The following is a 21,762-nucleotide window of genomic DNA, read 5'->3' as shown; positions in this document are numbered from 1 at the left end:
ATTGGCTACACTTGGAAAATGCGAAGGAAAATGTCGACTGATGTAGCAACCTGTCATTAATATGTAACAGATCAGTATTAATTTAGAGACGCACTTATACTCAGAGTAAGTGACTTTGGTCTCAATCTATCAAGTAGGTGAGTCCCAGTGCCCTTTTTCTCCGCTCATCCATCAACCAGGAGCCACCCTTAGCACAGCCCACTAACCCAGTCGTTGCATGGATAAGTATCGTTACACTTTATCTCTGCTCACTTAAACTTTTGCCACTCATCCTTGCGGCCATATTTTCTTTAAAAGTCTCCCCGTTGATCCTTGAAATTTTGAGATCTGAATTATATCATCCATCCATGATTCTTTGTCTCTTGGCTGGCTTTTGTACTTTGTTGGCTCATTTATGCTGCACAGAACCTCCTGTGACACCCATTATATATATATATATATATATATATATATATATATATATATATATATATATATATATATATATATATATTCATGGAAAAACAAATAGATTTGTCAAGTTCCATCGTGATGTATATCACGTCTTGGCATTTGGGTTTCTTTGCTCTTCTTGGTTAACATGAGCAAGTAACGAGAACAATTTAAGTTATTGAATTTAATTGCTATCGGTTGCTGAGTGATCGTTGCCAGTAATCACAGAATATATGCTGAATATAGACGTAAAGAATAGATTGGCTTTGTGGACGGATATGGAACAGTGACGGATTAATCCGACTCGATCAAAAACGCATGTGAAACACTGACGTAAATCCAGAATTTTGTAAACAAAACCACGAGAACGGATGCCTGTAAACAAAAGGTGACCCACGGATCACACGCTCTAGAATTTTATCCAAATTGTCATTTATATATGTTGTTGATTTAATTTATTAATAAACGAAAAATTGTGTGCCTGTGTGGAACTCGTGCGTGCGTTCAAGATGAAGCTGCCCTTCGTCAGCGGCATGGTTGTAGGATGTTTGTCCACAGCCGGGTTAATTAGTTTCAGGAAGCTCTGGTACGGAAATTCTGAGGCATCTGTTGAAGATTATCAAGTGGTTACAGATACAGTAGAAGCCTCACCCGTATCTCTGTCTCTTGAAGCTACATCTGAATCCCAACTTTTTGAAGGTATATCTTGATGCTGAATCATCTTGTTAGTCACCGTTCTCGGAGGGTTTAGTTAAACACCGTAATGGATTGGAATAGCTGGTAATGGCAAGTATAGGTCAAGTAATATTTTAGGGATACCACTGTATATCCTGTGGAATAGGACAACATTGGGGTAAGTGAAGCTTAGTTGCACATCATTATAAACTGTGGACATTGTATGATCTTATTTCACAGTGTTAACTTAGTATGATTTGGATTGTTGAATTTTGTTTGAACTGTTATGAATGAATTATAGGGAGGGTTATAGAGAATGTTCATAAACATTAAAGTCCTCAGAAATTAAGAGTATATGTACTATGATTCTTTTTTATGAAGATAAGTAAAATATTTTGATTGTTTTTGCACTTTTTTTCGTTAATATACTGACTGAATAGTGGCTGTGTAAACACACCATTGCTTTATTACCAGATAATGCCTACAGCTAATATATCTGCAAACAGTAGTTAGAGGATTGTCCTTGTAATAGGTACCTATGACTGTGAATTTAGCAGTTTGACTTGCACTTGTTCTCTTTTTATGAAATATGATTCATAATGTAAGATGTTAGATAGTCTTTTTCAGTTGTCTAATGTTCTTTCAAGAAAAAGAATCATTCTGTTACTATATTGTGCTTCAGATCTTGAACAGTTCTAATGTAGAATGCTGATGGAGTTTTTATTATTTTTTCTTTTCAAATGTAGTGATAAATTGTCATGAGACCATTGGATGTAAATAATGATCAGAAATAATATACCTGGAATAGAGATGATTCATTCCTTTCCAAGTCCCCTGAAATAAGCTGTGATTTCCCTCGTCAATTACAGGGGCTAACTCACTGCCGTTATAACTTGTCAATTACAGGGGCTAACTCACTGCTGGTATAACTTGTCAATTACAGGGGCTAACTCTGCCATTATAACCTTATGCTCATCTATTTTCAAGTACTTAGGAAGCTACGTGTGCTTGAGCAGTCCATCTGAGAATACTTGTAATGGTAGTTATAATGATTTCTAATGATTGTATTACTGTTGTTAGATTGCTTAATTGATAATGTTTTCAAAGCTAATTCAAATCCAGTTTGTAAGGTTGAGTTATAAATTTTTTTTTGTACAGTATGAAGAGTGTGGAAGATCAATCATTGTAAGATAGGATAATTGTCAGTTTGGCAACACAAACATGCTATGTAACAGTACAGCAAACACCTGTACAGAACGTGTTGGGTGTTCCTACTGAATATGTACACACTTGAACTTAGAATTTTAAGTCTGCTTCTGTATTTGACAGCTTCACTGTAGAGAAGACAATCCTTGTATGGAATTACTTTGAAATGGACACAAGGAGGCAAGTTAAACACCAAAGAATACAGTCACACCTTACCTTACAGTATGATCACACTATGGTAAACCTTTCATAAAAGTAGTATTATACCTACAGTAAATTTCAGTCATGCTTATTGATAATTATCTTGAAAATTGATAGACTGTCATGTCCGCAATATTTAGATATAGCTCATATCAAGATAATGTAGACTGTTAGTGAAAATTTTATTTGTTGCTATATTAGTCATTTTAGAATATAGATAATGCATGAAATCTCATGTTGACTATGTTTATATGTGAGTTATCAAAATTTATTTGTGGTCTGCAAAATACTGGGAAAGATGATCAAAATGAAAATGGAATAATGCTTGGTAATGAGAAACTCATTGAAAGACTGCAGACTCAGGGAAGTCATGCTTAACAAACTTCTTTGTCTGTTTTGAGAGAGTGAAATCTCTTTCATAAAAGAGGAGGTAGGGTACTTTGTATCTAGGCTGTCAGAAAGCATTTAATAATATACCAAACAGGAGGTAGGTAAAGAGGTTGGATCTTCAGGTAGAAATATAGGAGAGAATCCTTTGATGAATAGAAAATTACCTTACTTGAAGGAAACAGGATACATGTCAGAGAGGCTTCCTCAGTATGGATTTGGGTCACCAGTTGCATGCTGCTGGGCTCAAGTCTAGGGCCATTAATCTTGATCTTTGCAAGTGGCTTACAGATGATACCAAAGTTTTAAGGGAAGTAAATAGGAAGGAGAGGTGCATCAACTTGCAAGGGACTAACACAAACTTCAGAGTTGGTCTGATATGTGGTGAATGCAAAACGATAAGGATGGTACACAGTGAAAGAAGGCCCCGATATTATGTCTGAAAAATTAAGCTGAAGGAGTGTATGTGAGATGGGTACTTACGAACTGACATTGTACCTAACCTGTCTCTAGATCCCTGCCTTAGGAGAATTTTAAAGGAGATGAATTGCTTGTTGGTGAATATTAGAATTACAGTCAAATACATAGTTTAAGTGCACATTCTCATTTTATCGTAATATACAACATGATTTAAAAACTAGTGCAAGTAATTGCATTTTTTTCCAGATGAGAATTTAAGGACCCACCAAGTCTTAGCATTTGGATGGCCCAGAGGGGGACGTATCCTAAGGAAACTTAAAAACCATGTACTTGAGTATGATTGTGGTCGCAGAATACCTATGTGGGTTTCAGAACATCTGACAGCATCATCTCTTAAGGTAAAGTTCAGTTATTAATAAGAACTCACACATAGTATTAAGAATAACTGTTGAAAGCACTGTGCTGAAAATTTAGAATCAGCATTGCACTGAAATAGCAAATTCTGGGGAGAAATGATATAAATCAAAAGTTGTATGTCTAGATGGATAAAACACTTACGCTTGTGGGCCATGATGTATGAGAGTATTACCTTATGTATAATACAGTTAATTGGTTATGTAAACCCTGAACCACTTTACAGGAGCTCCTTCAGCTTCAAGGCTGCACCTCACTTAGTTGAATTAAAGTTGAGCAAAGTGCTGTTTTTACTCAGAATTTTCATATCAGTTGATTTATGTTTTATTCTTCCAGGGTAAAGCAGACAGACAGGCTGCAAAGTTCAAAATGGATCCTCTCATACCAGTGGAATTTTCAGCTCAAAATAGTGATTATAAAGGCTCAGGCTGGAGTCGGGGGCATATGTCTCCTGCTGGTGATAATAAGATGTCTCAGGTATGATTACATTTAACTGAGGTTTTTGGATAAAATTCAAGATTGAATTGCATGGCCTACTTCGTGCGGCGACTAAAGTACCAAAATTTCAAATCATATCTGTAGTGATGAGTAGATTCAAAAGTTACAGTTTGTTTAGTTTGGTTTTTTATTCCACTTTGACTAGATGATAGCACTTGAGTTAAGTGCGGTTATATACCAAGGTTATCTGTAGGAGACACTGTCTCAAAGACGAGAAAATAGTCTCTTACTTAAAATCAGAACCTTGTTTTTCTTTATTAGATTCATAAACTTAAATCACTTGATATCCATTATTTATGCTGGTTGAGTCTTGAAACTTGTATGCTTTAGGGTAATAGGTGTTAATGAAATGCTCATTTTAACCCCACTTGTAAATTTTTAAGTCATGAGTAGACCTCTTTAGCTTAAAAACGAGGAGAAATTTGAGGCATGATAAGGATTCCGACCCTGATAAAGATGAGGCTTAGGAAACAACTTGGTTTGAGAAGTAGAGTTAAGATGATTTTCACTAATTCCAATTTAAGGAAAAAATTCATGCTTCCACTACTAAAAGGCCTGAAAGTGGGGTTGCAATTGGGGAATACTGACAGAGATTTTTACCTGTGATATAGATTTACTTATAACTTGTTCCATTCATAAGTATGTGGATATAGACACTGACAAGATGTCATTATGAGCTTCACAAATGACAGTCCTGAATAAAAACATGTTTGATTTTGTGAAGAATTTTGGTATTTGGATCACAAAGGAAATTTCAGATGTTCATCATGAAACACATATAGATAGAACTGCTATGTAGAACAAACATGCAATTTCTTAAGTATATGAAAGAATTTCCTGACAAAAGCTCTCATCCATAGGAATGTATGGATGAAACTTTTTACCTCACAAACATTGTACCACAAGATATTGAGAATAATGCAGGGTTTTGGAACAGACTAGAGATTTTCTCCCGTGACTTGACTCAAAAGTATAATGATGTTTGGATCACCTCAGGACCACTTTTCCTCCCTACAAAGCAAGAGGATGGGAAGAAGATAGTCTCATATGAGGTATGTTGTAGTTGCCTGTTCTTGATATTTTTCATAATATGACTGTTATAGTTTTATTTAACCTTTAACAGCTGGAAGGTGGTCCACCCAAACACCTCAGAGTTGCTAAAGATGTGCAAGGGAGGACCTCTTTCCCTGCATGCCTAAGTTCCCATTCACAGACCACTCAGCTATGTGGATTATCAGAGACAAGCTGAAAAGGGTAAAGCCTTTGATTGTCACTTGATTGTACATGAAAACAGTAAACCAGTAGCAATCGAGGTTGCATTCACTGTCTTTCACCACATTACTAAACAAACAGCAGTGTTTGGGTATCAAGAGAATGCTTAGATGAAGGTAGACTGTTGTGATAAATCACAAGGGGGATGATATCATCGTTTGGTGGTCAGAAGTTTGATGTCATATGTAGTATTAAACATCGCATTTTGTTGGACATCTATAGTTAAACATTTAATTTTATTGGGCAACTGTAGCTGAATAGTTGCTCCTGAAGGGTTATGATCATACATTCAGTAATGAATCTTAAAATTGAAAATATTTGATTATAGCATCATGAGATAAAGTAGATTTGCCATTCAAGCTGGTCTAATTAAACTTGGATGAGTGACACTAGTCTATCATAATAGCCACTGGAGCTTATAAAAAGTTCATGATGAATGCAGTTAGAAACAAGATCATTCTTTTTAAGAAAAGAGGGTTGGGACATGGAATACCAAATTCCTGATGATGTTGAGGTCCCATGAACTGAATTTTTCTGGTGGTACATTCGACAAAGATAGTGGAATAGATTAAGAAAAGATAGTGAAATAATAAGAAAAAGTTATAACTTGTAGAAGGTAGGAAGATTGCTAAAGGTGCAAAAAGAGTGGTAGAAAATGTTAGTTATGTGCTAGATAAAGTTTTTGGAAGAGTTTTGGAGCTCAGTTATAGACATGAAATATGGTTTAGTATGAGGTCATTTGTTTGTGACTGGAGCTTTTGTCATAAAAATGAATAACATTTGATTGCTTATTATGTTGCAAGTCATCTCAGAATGATTAGGTTATGGATGGAATGAAGGAGTAAGAAAATGGAAGGAAAATATGGCATTTTGAAGGGAGTGGCATATGCAATAAAAGATGGAGTGTTGAGGAGCTGTGTATGTGTCAAGAGAATGGATGTGGAGAGAGTGACTTTAAAAGTATGTAAATGAAATGATTGGGACTTGATAAAGAGGAAGACCAAAGGTAAAGTGAAAGGTTAGAGAGAGGGAGTACATAAGTGAGATGTTTCTCTCATAAGGAGAATTTTTTGAAATCTGTAGAGATCAGGGTGTTGGTGTAGGTTCTGCTTGAGCTACCCTGCATCATTTTTGAAAAATGCAGGGTAATTTTTAATGTATTTATTGTATGTTTGTCTAGATTAACACTCAATTTTATAAATGTACAATATTCATAAAACATTTTGTTTACAGGTGATTGGTGATAATGAGGTGGCTGTCCCAACACATTTGTACAAGATAATTGTGGCAAATGATGGGGATAATACAGTTACAGGGTCATTCATTGTACCTAACAAGCCTATTGACTACTCTCATCATCTCAGGGAGTTCCAGGTGCCCATGGATAACCTCGAAAGGAAAGTGGGTGTCAAATTTTACAACAATTTGAACAGGTGAGTGGGAATTATAGATACCATGAATCTTCTGGGGTTTCAACCTCTTAACCCCTATGTTACCAATGAAGCATATACCTCTCATTCTTTGTTAATCTATAAGGGCAAGGTATTTGATTGCATAGTTCGGCTTGGTTTTGCCTTACGACTAATCAACAGCCACCATAGTGATGACAACATTGTCTATAAGTCTTCAGTTTAGATGCCCTTTATTATGTCTTGGAACATTTAAAGGATGCCACATCAGCTGTGGCTGCTGCCTTCTTCCAGTCTGACTTTTATTCTTACATGGATGAGTATCTCTTTCTGACTGCTGATGAAATTATAGAGATTAGGTGTTGTTCGTAAGCACTTAGAACACATGCACAGTTTTGAAGCACAAATAACTCTCATGCATATTTTCCTGGCTTTGTTTCATTCCTTTTTTTCACCTCTCCCTCAAAAGACCTTTGATTAACCGATGGTGAATGCTGTCAGATTGATTCCCTTGTTCCAAAATCATTGAGGTACATCTTGACTGATAATCTGGGAATGATGACATTATTGAACAGTGGAGGTTGTTGATTTGACAGAGGGCAGATTTTGGCCAAGCCATGCCATTAACTATCTAACAGGTTGAAGGGTGAATGGTATATACCCCACCAGTAAGATAAAGGGGTTAGGAGGTTGTCAGACACTGGAGGGATAGTTTTTTGTTCTTAGAATCTTGCATTTTGTTTACTGCTTGAGGAGAAGCAGTAATGTTCTCAAGGGAAGTGAATTTTACTGAATGCTATTAAGTTGCCTTAACCTTAAGTAGATGTGTGAATTAAGTGACATCTGCTATTGTGGATTGATGATTTGTGCAGGGGCTGAATATTTTAGTTATATTGCAAAGCATTAGAGGTGAATAACAAATCTAGTGTTTTGGGAGAAGTTGTGATGATAGGAAAAATGGGTGGGCTGGTTGATAGTTTGATCCAGTTTTTCTTTTCAGTGTATTTAGAAATTTCATCAGTTAAGTACCTTAGCTTTAGGATAAGATGTCATGGCCTTGTAGCAGGAATTTAGATACTGTACCTTTGATGAGATTTTGCCATATCTTTTACAAAGTGAAAAGATACAATGATGAAGTATGTGCATGATAGCACTGCTGGTATAGATAATTCTCTTGAAAGGCAAGTCATGATTATCATTCTTGGAGAAGGTTCTTCTTGAATTGCCAGGTGATGTATAATATATCAGATTAAGATTTTATTGATTGGTAGGGATAAAACTGTTGTCTTCTTTAGTGCGTGTTAAGATTTTATGTGCTTTTCCATTAGGGAAGGAATCCTGTTTTTATAGAATATTCATTGAAAATCATGTTGATGGTTATCTAACAGATGGCAGGAAGTTGGGCTGATTGTTTCTATTTGCTTTCAGGGTACAAGTCAGAGACCTCTGTGAAGATACAGGATGCCACCTGATGACTAAAACACAAATGGATCTGTTCATCTACTCACAAAGGCTCAAAAGGGCAAACAACCTGAAAAAATTGACAAAAATATGGAAGGAGATGCAGGTAATCATCATTAGATAGAACTGACTGAAATTTACCTTATCAGGCATTGGACATTTGTTTGTAGCAAGTAGAGTATCCATAGTTCACTTACAAATATTTAAAAGTGGAGATGAATTGACACATTAAGACTGTTATTGTTTTATAACAGTTTTTAGTATCAAGTATGTACTACAGTATGATTAACTCTCCATTTTTAACTGAAATTTCCATGCTCGGTAATGAGTATTAAACAGTCATTAGAATGTTTCATGTGATACGTTGTCTGCAGAATGTAGCCCAAACATTTCAGCAACAGTGTATCTCAGCACTTATGTGTCATAAATTTACGAACATTATATTAACACACAGAGACAGGGATATGAATGAAATAGGGTAAACAGGCTCACATCATGAAGTGATATTAGAAAAATAAGAGATATAAGACAGTTTTACTTTTTGTTTGAATGCCACATGAAATGCCTATCCTGCTCCAGTTGATGATACCACATATAGAGAATAGGTTGAAATTTTGGTGATGATGGATTGGAGACACCTTAGAATGAACATAAATTTGACTGAGCTGAGCTTAGAAAGAGGGTGAAAGAATATGATGAAGGAAGATATTACTGAGAAGGATGTGTGCCTGAATATGTACTAAGAGGTAGGAAAAATTACTTTAGAGTTTGTTTAGTTAAGTCACTGCATAACGATGAAAATAATCCATTGAGATTAATAAAGTATTAATATTTTTTTTATAAAGTATTAAAGTATTAATAAAGTATTTACGTTTAATCTCTGATGACTTGATTTGTTTGTGAGAAGTATGTTATAGATGTTAATATCTACTTTTGCTAATATAATTTCAGGAAAAGGAAATACCATTGGATGTAACAACAAAAGATCTCTTCCAAAAACGTTTATTGGATTTCTCGAAAGAAGACAGTTGCCTTGAACATGGGACGCCAGCTGTACAGACTACAGATGTACCTCCTCAGGAAGGAACTAGAAATAAGCCCATACCAGAGTTGGTGGAGTCTGCAGCAGTCCTTCAGCAAGCAGCTCGAGTAGGAGCCAGTGGATAGGAGTAGTATTGCCCCAAGCTTTGTCCATGGTATCATTAAATAATAAATATTTTTCTAAACTTTAACTTATTGCCTTGATTACATATAAATTGGAACTGAAAACAGCTATGATGGATGTGAACCTAGATTACAAATAGTAGGGATCATTGTGTCTTCCAGTAATAGAAGCTGGGAGTAGGGAGTTTACAAATAGTAGGGATCATTGAGTCTTCCAGTAATAGAAGCTGGGATTAGGGAGCTTTTGCCAGCATACAGACATAATTGATATAACAAAAGACCCATTTCACTTGCATTTTGCTTTTATGGAATAATAAACAGAATACTAGTCAACAGGAAATTTTATATTATGAAAGGTAGACTTCATTATACTCTGAATAGATTCATAAGGGGACAGGAAAAGCAAATTACATAAATTTATTTCTTGCTGATGATTTAGATACTTTGTGGCCCTTGAAGAAGCATTTGATAAAGCTTAAGGGAGAGAAATACTAAAAGAATAGTGACCCTGTGTTCAGTGACAGCAAAAATTATAAGCTACATAAATGATCATGAGCTATATATCTTTAAAAAAGGATTTCATTTTAGGGTTGTTTTTAGACTCTAAAGGAGATTAAAACTCCACAGAAACTTACTTTTAAACACAAAAGGATAAAGGATATTTGCTTGGTAACCACTACAGCCGGAATGGTTATACTGCATTGCTTCTTAGATCTTAAGGAAATGAAGATGTGCACAATAGGCCAGTACACGGCATTTTTCTTGGTCCGGTCCAATTTTCTGCTGTCTGTTTTGCTTAATTTAATTGAGTCATTATGTTTGTGTTCCTACATTTATGGGTGGTCTTATGATCTTTGATGGGCCTGCGGCTGCAGCTATATCCATCTCATATTTGATAAACCTCAGCTTGCACCCAGACAAAAATTTTAAGTTGTATTAGTACCTACTTAACCAAAATTTGCAGCTAAACCAACCAAATCCTTTTATTTAGAATTGTAGGAACATTTGCTCCCTCATGAGCAATAATTGCATATAAGCTATGGCCAACTCTTCCAGCCAAACCCAAGAGGTACTTTTAAAGATCTTTACCAGAACTCGGGTATTACTTGCATCTAATTTTGAGCACAAAATTCGTCTAAGTGCGTCCAACAAATGATCCCCTAAATTCAAGAGAATCATGCTAGATATAAGCCACAAGTATATATTGACCCAATCAACATTTGCAACTAAATGTAGGCAAGACGTGCACTTAAGATTTTAACCAATATTTATTTGAGCCTAAAGCCTGTCAAGTGATGCAGACGGGAATGTCGTTTTTATGAAACTAACATCTTATGTTCATTTTCAGAAAAACTCATGACTTTTTTCTGAAAAATTCTGTACACAATAGGACTGTGATTAATGAGGCACAAATCGCATAGTTTCAATTTTACTGCTGAGAATGTATGTTATTTAACATTTTAAAGAACAGAAAATTGCACTCTAATTGTGATGACGCCGTAGATAATTCTAATAATCAATTATTGCCAAATGTCGTCGGACGTATTAACCGGCAGATATTTTACGTCTATATTTTGACGTTCCTTTTCCTCCCTATATAGCTCATCATGAGTGGGTAATTCATTATAGTATACAGTGCATTCTATTACATGAAATATGCATATGAACAGTAAAATATTAAAGTTTCATGTGTCATTTACTAAAATCATTGGTATTGTTGATGTAGTTTCCCGTCTTGGTATAAGATAGATGGCGCATCTGTGGCATGCGCATGGGGAGGAGCTGACCATGTTCAAATGTAAATAATGCCGTTGCTCGCTTTGTATTTTGGTATTTCTGCTGTTGTGTTTACATTTATGTAAGTTTGTTTTAGCATACAGTGAAAACAGTGTTGCGTGTACATGTGAGACCAATCATAAGCTGTAGTTGGGTACGTGTTATTAAATACAAGGAGGCATGATTCATGCTCTAAGTGACTTCAATGAAAGTTTTTGGAAACTGACTCAGCTCTATTTTCAGCAAGTTTCAGAACGTGCAAGTTAAAGCAGTGACAACAGTAGACTTTAACTACAAGTCGCCGAGGTTCCTAAGGTATGTGCCAATATAAGTTCGTCACCTGACCAGTTTGATCTATTGCCTCTGACACCCAAACTCGACTAGTTCGAAGTGTCGTTTTGGTCAACGAAGCCAACCGCGCTGTCCTTTGGTCTCCGTCTTAGCTTCCTCTTGCCGTCAGGCCAGCCTAATGCTCTTAGATTTTAAAAGTCTTGACGATAAGGTGCAAGACATGGTTGATCGTATTGCTGATTACTTGCGGATAAATGAATTCCTCAGCGGACCGCAGGGATGTATTTGTGTATGGTTTACACATGCTAAGGGACGATAAATCTTATGTTCTTTGCTACAGCATGAACATAGTGGAGAAAATTTACTTGGTATGAGTTCAAATTAGTTATTTATTTTCCTTATGTTGTCTATGATTGGGAAAGGTAGATATCATAATAAATAAGCTTAAAAACGCGTGTGTGCTAACTTAAGGGTGTTTGGTCTACAGTTTTGCATGTAGATAAGAAATCATTATCGTAGGATTTCCAAAATTCCTAATATTTCTTGACTTGTTCGTAACCCAATAGCGTGGAGGGTTATGACGGAAGGGGAATATGGGGTTGAAATAGATAAGTGATAAGAATTATCGTGAAATGATAAAGAATCGTATCTTCCATTTCTGAGCGATAAACATCAAATGTACGGTGTAATAATTAATTTCCATTATGTAGAGCACTCGTATTTGTTTTGATATCCAGTGTATGGCGCCATGTAAGGTTCGACACGCAAAAAGAAAAAAAAAAAAACGTTGACAACGTAATCTATGTTAATATAACGTCAGCAAGAAGCATTGGCCTTATTTACAAATATCCATGTATGATGTAAGAGGGTTTAGGTGATTGCTTTTTTGTCCCCAACGTATTCAGCCGAGATATACGAATAACACAGTAATGTGCTCTCTCGTTTGTAAGCAGTCATAGCTCGATACATAGCAATGTAGACATGGTAATAATTGCCCAGGGGCCTTCACAGTCAGGGACATTCACAAATTGGTATTGGGAAAATGTTTTATATGTGTTGAAGGGACAGTTCTACAGCCGCTGTTGCACATAGCTTCTTTACCATTATGATGAAAAAATTGTTCTTTGTGATAACAAGTTGTGCTGTGAAGTCCTGATTATAGTAGATAGGGAGGAATGATAACCAGTATTATATGATAATCGATCTGTCCCAAATTCGACCCCATCTGCAAGGGACTGTTGAGCCATAGGCCGCGGTGGCCAGATGCAATAGGTAGCACTTTGACTGATGTTGACGTAACAAATGGTAAAGTAACTGGGTTCAGAATATCTTTACCTAGTCCATCTGGGAAATGGTCTCACTAGTAGTATTGATTATTAAAATTATTATTATTTGTAGAAGTAGTAGTAGTACTTATTATTATTATTATTATTATTATTATTATTATTATTATTATTATTGTTATTATTATTTAGATGTCTCCCTGTTGAATATGCATTATTTGACAATCGCTTTTACATGCCTTAGTTTATGATTTGGCTCTTGTAACTTTGCATAGCCTCACAAAATACTCAAAGCTTTGTTTTGGTGCTTTAATCCTGGGACTTATTTGCATACACGGTTTGTGCAGTGTTATCAGTAAAATGTATGTTTTTCATGAGTCTTTAACCTGTACGATTTCACCATGATTGATTTTCTTGGTAATACATTCATTACCATTTCAGCCCGACTCATATAAAGTGTGTGAAAGTCTCTGCAGTGTCTAATTAAATGTTTGACAAGTTGGACTGTAGCGTATTACGGTTTTTATTTTTTAGTTTTTTTATCTTCAAAAATGACGATACAGATTATTCTTGCTAAATTTCGAGAATAGATGAGATTCTTTTGATTTTGCTTTGTCAGTTCTTGTATGAAATGTCTAGGTGTTTTTCCCCAGTGTTAATCGCCATTTTTCTCCTCTAGCGTCATACACACAGTGATTTATTTTGGTACATATATTGGCTCTAGGCCCCTGACTTGTACAGTTATCACTGGCAGTGTCATGTTTTTTGCTTTGATTTCACAAGATGATGTATTGCAGATTTGATAGTTGATTTGTGAATATATATATATATATATATATATATATATATATATATATATATATATATATATATATATATATATCACAGAATGTATTGAGAACACCGTTTTTTATATCTCAAATACAATCTAATTTTAAGTCTTTACTCATGTAGAATTAGAGGCTGGCTTGATGCTTATGAGGTGTTTTCATCTTCAGTAATTATATACTTGTTTCTTTGTAAGTAGCAGTGTTTGGCCTATTCAGGCATTTTCATATCCAGGTTGAGACAGCTAGGTTTATAACGGGATCCAGTCCTCAGAAGCCTCTTTTTACTTACATATTGAAAAATGCATATTTGTAGGTGTGTGCTTCGCATGCGTCAGATGTGCATGATTTGTTTATACTTATTTGTATTAGATGCGCGGCTGATGCTAATTATAAAAAAACTGCCAGTTTCTGTTACCATCGTATTGATTCTAGCTACAAGAAATGTGATGACGTCAAAATGTAATTTCAGTCATGTAGTTAATTCGTTGAAACATCTGTACCTCTATTCCATGTTAGGGAATATGTTGTTAAAAGACCTGAACTTAGGAGTGTTAAATCAAAGGAAAAGTTAGATAACTTGAATGCGATCCTCTTGCGGGATATGTGGAAGAGGTATGTTGCATGAGAAACGGCTAGTGCCATACATGGTTGGTTGGTGGTGGTGGTTGCAGGCGAGGAGGCCAGTTGGCAACATCTTCCTTAAGTGGCGGGTCCAGCCTCCATTCCACACCCCACAGACGGTGTGCTGTTAAAGAATATGTATAAGATGGAAAAGGAAGCGAGAGATTGATAGATAGATGAAGTAGATGATTAGATGCAGAGGAAAAAATAATGCGTATCTTTTAATTTTCTTTTGTGTTATAAGGACTAGCAACAATGACGTCTTTAGAAGGAAAAAGTCACCAAAAACAGATTTTGAAAGACTTGCATGTTGCATTATGAAGAAGTTAGAAAATCAAAGCTGTAAATGCGTTACTGTTACTACAGATTTAAGGTAGTCTTCAGCTTTGTTATTGGGATACCACCTCCTTCACCTTTGAAAATTTAGGGAAACCCACAACTTGTACCGTTAAAGCAGGAGTATCGCGATGCTGGTATGAAACTGCTTGTATAATATAACCCTTTGGACTGTGTAATAGACAAACAGTCGGGATTCACAACTATATGTGCAGGGAATGTGATGAATTTTCCCTTCCCACTAAGATTTGGGCTTCCAAGTAACCTTTCTCCCTCTAAATGGTGGGCGCACTTGTGAACTTTCCCCCGTTATATGTTGGGCTCCCTTGTAACCTTTCCCCAACTGAACTGTGGTGCCTCTGTGACCCCTCTGCCGTTAAACGATATGTCCTATTCTAACCCATGTCTCTGTATGATGGATTCTCTTGTAACCCACACCCCACTATCCAGTAGGCTACATATGCAACCCTACCCTCGTTGTATTACGTAGGACTTCGTATCAGACTTACCTGTGCTTGAATCCCCATTTTTAGTGTTATGCTTTCACACTCCTTCCCCCTGTTGTAACAGACACATCCACGCTAACCAGTTTGTGGTGGACTGCCGTATGCTCCTGTGGGTGTTAGGGTCAGATGATTACAGCCTTTGTAACTGAGGCTTGAAACAGTTTAGGTTCGGGAATTAGGGGGAAATTAGCGGAGGGTTGCGCGTGAGGGCTGGCTCTTTCCGCCTATCGACCGGCCTCACCATGCAAGAGAAGATAATCATAGAGGCTCAGTAATAGAGAGGAATTGCTCTCTTTTTCTGGAGTGATTTGTGATATCATAATGCCTCAGTAGTAAAGAAAAAATATTGGTTATCTTTATTGATTCCTGGGGTTTGAAACCTCTGGGTTGTGGCGTTGTGTTTGTTATGGCATTTCTCACTTGTGCGTATTTGTTATGGTAGTTGTTGTTTTGATGAGAGCATGAGGGTAGGACCGATGTGCACGAGGTTGCGACTGTTGAGCACGACAGTACGACCCCTGAGTACGACGGTGCGGTTCTTGCCTTTAACTTTAAACTGAAGGGTCAGGTCAAAAGTCACTCCATCACACTCAAGGGCTCACAGCTTCGTGGCTGTTGGGTTAAAGTTGTAAGTGTTGATTAGCATTTCCTGTAAAGCATGAGGACCAGCACTCCGGTGGACTCAGGCTGCTGGTACTCACAGCCAACCCTCACGCTGACAAAGGAACCCTGGCCTTTGACCTTTCACCTTTAAACCATAGCATGGCAACAGTATATCAAGATAAGTTTACCCTCGCCTGGTGTGCGGAAGTGGAATTCCCCAAATGGACGATAGGACAGATAAATAGATAAAAGCCTTGTTGCACCACTTAGTGATGTAAGTTAAACAAAGCTTACTGTTGACTTTGTTCATTATATACACATATGATTCTGTAGCCATGATTTCCGTCGTGATGTCTGAACATTTTCTATCTGATTATATCGCTACGTAATGGTTGATGGAGCGAAAATGTTTCAAGATTGGTTTGTGTACAGAGACAACATCTTATCGAGGAGATTGATAGATTTTGTTAATTACTTAGTAGTAAAATATCCTCCATATATACGAGTCACTTGCAACATCAGTCCTTTTTATGAAAATGATATACTTTTGAAAACCCTTCCACAAGTAAAAAACAAAGAAAAAAAAACAGGAAAGATGCAGACCAGAAATTAAGAGAAATTTACCTTGGCCGTTAGCATAGAATCCAAGGGTAAACCTCTTTGCCGGTGGCTGGTAGCAAAGGAATCCAAGGATAAAATGAAAATAAAAAATAATTGTGTAGTTTTAAATTACGAAGAAATGTTCCTTTTGTTTCTCATGGCTTAATTGTTATCAAGGACTAACCCTCTTTTACTTAGTCTGGACAACGGCTGAAGTTTTCATTGCCAAGGGTAAATTGGTGTCTTTCATTAGTGTCTTATAATTTCAATGCAGTTTTGAAAATGTCTGTAATGTGCGTCTCTGGCTGACGGTTAAGTACGCTGGGTCTAGAGCTCATTTTTATTCTTCAGTAAGAATGACAATGAATTTGTCTTAGATATTAAAAAGATGCGTAGTCTCTCTTCAGCAGTTTCTGTATGTATAGATGTAAGACTTGTGCTAAAGGTTTGTGGTATTAAGAAAGGCGCGCCATTTGATCCTAAACTCAAACGATGTTTCTAAGGGACTTTTGAATCACAAACATGAAACTGTTCAGATATAAGGAAGTTGTCAGGGAGAGTTACGTAAGTAAAGTTCCTCGTGTGCTGGCATAGTGCCGGTATGACCCACAAGGTGTGTGTGTGTGTATGCGTCCGTAGCGCCCACACCTCGTTAATGCACAGCAGTCATCGATCACCTCGCAGTGGCCGTTGTGGGCTTGGGAAGCAACGGTGGCTGGCAGGACGCGACGTCGGCACCTGGTTTTAACGGTCTGTTCTGACCTCCACCTCGATGGTTGACTAAGTGGCGGAGGTTTATTTATATGGTCGATTGATCTCGGGTCCTGTTTCGGGATGTTGAGCATTTTTCTAATCGATTTTCCTAGGTTTCTTTTTTTCACGGCATTTGTGGACTTGTACGCAGACACGCGGGAAAATATGCTTTCCAAAAACTTATGCACAAGTGGTAAGATATTTCTCGTATTTCTGATGGAAAATGGTAAATGATGACAGTGTTTATCCTCATGTGAAGACCCTGCTCTCCCTATCTGAATTTGTGTAAACTAAGAGGCTCTCGTAGGTGTTTGCTTTTAGACGTAAAATGATATAAAAACGATTCTCTACGGAAAGTATCATTAAAGGCATGAGTTGTCATTTATGTGTTAGTTTATGTGTGTCTTGATCTCAGACCAGAACTTGTGAGCCTTCGCGGCAAGCTTTGGGAGTTGCTCACGTGAACGTCCCTCGACTTTTATTTTTTCCTTGATCGTATAATTAACCCTCGCTGAGGACAGGAACCGCAGGGGTAAACGGAACTAACTCCCTCCTCTTCTCAACAGAAAATGGGAAGGTGTACGTTTAAATGTGCAGCTGCATCCGTTGTTATTATTATTATTATTATTATTATTATTATTATTATTGGATGGTACAGTAGAAAAGTTTTTACGTCGAGTTACACTGTTAGTACAGCATGGTTGGTACCGTCTCGGCTGGGTTAGATATTTGTGTGTGTGTGTGTGTGTGTGTGTGTGTGTGAAATATTGCCTTTAATTATTTAAATTCGGAAAATCAGAGTCAGGTGCAGTGTGTGTTTGAGTAAAGAACACAGTAGCGTACTGAATATAGGCGGATCCGCCGTGTGTATCGGAAGAACAGCCCAAGTAGAGTGGATAATGCGGAGCCAGCGTATCAAGGAGGAGTAGGAGGTGGAGTGGTGTAGTATTATCCGGAGCGAGGCTGACCGTATTGCACTGGTGTACTGTACGCCAAGCCAGAGGTGGGCTGTACCTTGAAACGACTTATAGGAACGTTCGCTGTTATTGATTGATGACGTGTGTGTGTGTGTGTGTGTGTGTGTGTGTTTGGGGGGATGAGTGGAGGAACAACACTTTTCCAATTTTAGTTAACTCGCAGAAATGTATACTTATGCTTATACACGAATAGATGTTTTAGTAAATGTGCACGTGTGTATTTGAACAATCGTTCAAAGTATACTATGGATACACACTTGCATGTTCATGCACATGTGTACTTTTCACTCTTATGTATGTTTTACATATAGGTCTGCATGCTAGAACATACATGCATGTATGTAAAATGCTTTTTTTTTTTCTAATATGACCAACTTTTGTACGTCACGGTTCACAAGCTTTGAGACATTTAGTTTTTTGTCGTATTCCCTTAATGACGGTCACGCATGTCAGGGACATGAACATTGCACGGGACTCCAGTAGCGGTTTTGTTATTGGTGGCATGTTGCAGGGTGCTGTCTCTCTCCCCTCTGGCATCGTGTGATGACTCATCACCCTTGGTGGACGCTGAATACACCCACTCATGACTCATTGATGAGTGACGCGGGATGAGGCGCCAGCTTTCTGGACAAGAGTTGGGGGTTGGGGGTGGGGAAGGATGGGAGGGAGCACTACGTCACCATTTTGATTGTGGGGTTTGAACTCCTGAATTGAGACAGGTTGCTGGAGTTCTAACCTCTAGGCTTTGTTCTGTTACGAACGATACAAGTAGGGGGTCTTCTTTTCCTAGAATGAAAACAGCTGTTTTCAAACAGGGTCCCATTGTAGAGTATAGGACAGTAAAGACTGCTGTCTGTGGTCCCCCGCAAGGTAGAAGAATCTACATTCGTTGGGCAGGATAGTTAGTTCCTGGAGCGCGACGGTACGATCGTTAAGCACGACGCTTAGGCCAAAGGCCGGGCCATTAAAAGGGTTGTACCGTTATGCTCAGCAGGGATCGTACCTTCATGATGAAGTGTCGTACCGCCCCATCAGCCTTACACACACACACACACACACACACAATATATATATATATATATATATATATATATATATATATATATATATATATATATATATATATATATATATATTGGCCACACTTCTAGGCTGTATACATCATGAAAGACTATTCTGCCGTGGCTTCTATATATGTATTTTAAACATGTTAGCAGATTACAAATTTCCCAGTTGGGTACCTCCTTGTACCTTGAAACCTATCTTCTCGCTCATCATATTATCTTATCATCCACTTCAAGTTACATTATCACCTTGCGTGCTCCTTCCACGTTCTTGAAAGCCTCATCTCTCGTCTTCAGTTCCAGCCATGGCCGCTGGCCACTCCAGCGATGGGATTACACATCATTAGCGACAAGAATGCACCAGCCTGTCATTCGCTGCCCCACTCACATATCTCAGAACCCGCTCGCGCCTGTCATTCTTTGCCCACTCACATATATATCTCTGTTGCGTGTGTTCTTACTCTTCTCTTTTCCTGGAAACCATTTTCTAATTTCTTTCTTTCTCTCAGTTTTACAATGTCAGCACAGCATTGCACAGGTTTTCGCTATGTAGTCCTGTACTTCATGTTATGAAGGTAAACGGAAGACAGTTTTGGGAGTAACATTGCTCGAAAAATGATCGAAGCTTGGTTGATGATGGCACCTGCCTTAACACTTCAGGTGCTTGGTGAGGCGAGTCAGTAAGAGTGGATTGATGAGGTTGAGTCACTCAGTGAAAGTGGATTGGCAAGGCTGAGTCAGTGAGAGAGGACCGTTCCAAGTGACTTACAGCAATGACTTACAGTGAGTAAAGTCGCGCTTCCGCCTGCAGTGAGTAAAGTCATACCTCCTCCGCTTGCAGGCAGTAGAGTTCCTACCACGTGGGCTTGCGTGATCGAAGTCGTGCTTCCGCTTGCATTGCCAGAGGGCGGAGAGGGCCGGCCGGCGAAACATCTGAGGAATTCCACCTGATGCATTGGCATGTCATGCGAGGGCGCCATTTACCCCCTTGATTCCGTTATAAGCAGAGTTAGGTTGTTAACCTCCTCCCCGACCACCCCCACCCTCTCACCCTTGAGCACGACTGTACGATCCTTGAGCACGACGGTACGAGCCTTAAGAACGACGGTACGAGCCTTGAGCATGAAGGTACGACCCTTGAGCATGACGATACGACCCTTGAGCACGACGGTGCAACCCTTGAGCACTGTGGTCTGACCGTTGAGCCAGACGGTATAACTTGAGCACGACTCAGGCACACACTTGCGACACTTTAAACATGACGGTAAGACCCCTGAACACGACGACACTCAGCCGCTGTACCGTCGTGCTCAAGGGTCGCGCAGTCATGCTCAGACGGCTGTGGAATTTTCATTGAACAGTGATTGGCAAGTAGCCCAGCCTGCAGTATGTTTTAAAACCTTGACGTATAATAGGAAGTCCTGCAGTGAGCTTTCCTTGCTTCACATAACTGTTCATAACGGCAGCGGGAGCAATAGATAAATTGTAAATAGATAAAGAATAATATAAGCAAAAAGAATTAAAGTTTTGCATGCGAACTATATTACAACGGGAGAGACGGGTAGCCGATAAGCTGTTTTCTTTTTTATAGCGCTAGCGACAAGGGAGTGCGCTTGTTTGCTTAATGATGTGAAAAATTAGTTGAGCTGATAGGGACACAGACTGAACGGTTTGAAAAATGGTGTTCTAACAACGGCGGAGATTAAACGTCTGTTATGACCAGACTTTATTTGAATTTTCTCTTCCGTATGTGTTTATCCCGTGACATGGTAACGTGCTTCTCTTTCCCTCGACACCACATCGATTGCTTTTCACGTTAACGTCCCATCTTTGAAAGCAACAAACGTTGGCGGTGACAACACGCAGACTTGAGGAACCCTCTTCCCTAACGTATATTTCACCCCACCCACTCTGTGCTGTGGCGACACAGCTACCACGACATTGCTTTGTCTTCCTCCAGTCACAGGGCAACATTTCTGCACACTTGGGGAGGAGAACCTTCTAATAATTTAACTGCAGTTTGTTATAAGTGGAGTTTACTGTCTCCAGAAGGTTTCCAAACCGTTCGTCTTTTAGATATTGCGGGCTGCGGTTATAGGCAAACTGCATTGTACTGCAGTAGTTAGCCGGACTACGTCGTACTGCGATAGTAATACTGAGAGTTGTGTTGCGCTTCATGTTGCATGGTTTTGAGAATACAGAGGCGTTAAGGACACCGTAGGAGTAAAGATGCCTGGACACAGTTAGCTCAGCTTCACCAAGCTCTACACTGTTGATCCATGTGAAACGGTTTGAGTAGATCATGGAAAAGTCAAGCGGGGCTTGGCTGTGGATAGCGGGCTGTGGTTTCGGTGCATTACACTTGGCAGCTTGGTTGAGGATGGGAGTCTCAAGTTTCGGTACAATTTACTTGTCGATTGTAGATCGGATTTATGCAAATGAGGCCAATTTTAGTTTGTTTTTGATACCACCTCATTAGGGGGAAGGCATTTGGACGAATGAAAATTTATTATTATTATTATTATTATTATTATTATTATTATTGTTATTATTATTATTATTATTGTTATCAATGAGTTGAGG

The 21,762-nt window shown here is 38.2% G+C and overlaps 1 protein-coding gene across 1 annotated transcript; it reads left to right on the top strand.

The window, feature by feature from the left end:
• Positions 1 to 782: 782 nt before the first annotated feature.
• LOC139758009 (nuclease EXOG, mitochondrial-like) lies at positions 783 to 9,607 on the top strand. Its single transcript, XM_071678998.1, has 7 exons — positions 783 to 1,131; positions 3,568 to 3,719; positions 4,072 to 4,212; positions 5,094 to 5,285; positions 6,739 to 6,938; positions 8,343 to 8,481; positions 9,327 to 9,607. Exons 1-7 carry the CDS (start codon positions 942 to 944, stop codon positions 9,540 to 9,542), a joined length of 1,230 nt encoding a protein of 409 aa, XP_071535099.1. The 5' UTR covers positions 783 to 941; the 3' UTR covers positions 9,543 to 9,607.
• The last annotated feature ends 12,155 nt before the right edge of the window (positions 9,608 to 21,762 follow it).

The sequence above is a fragment of the Panulirus ornatus genome, chromosome 29, assembly GCF_036320965.1.
Source record: "Panulirus ornatus isolate Po-2019 chromosome 29, ASM3632096v1, whole genome shotgun sequence".
Classification (NCBI taxonomy): Eukaryota; Metazoa; Arthropoda; class Malacostraca; order Decapoda; family Palinuridae; genus Panulirus; species Panulirus ornatus.
The sequence above is the reverse complement of the archived record's forward strand: the minus strand, read 5'-3'. Positions and strand labels throughout refer to the sequence as shown.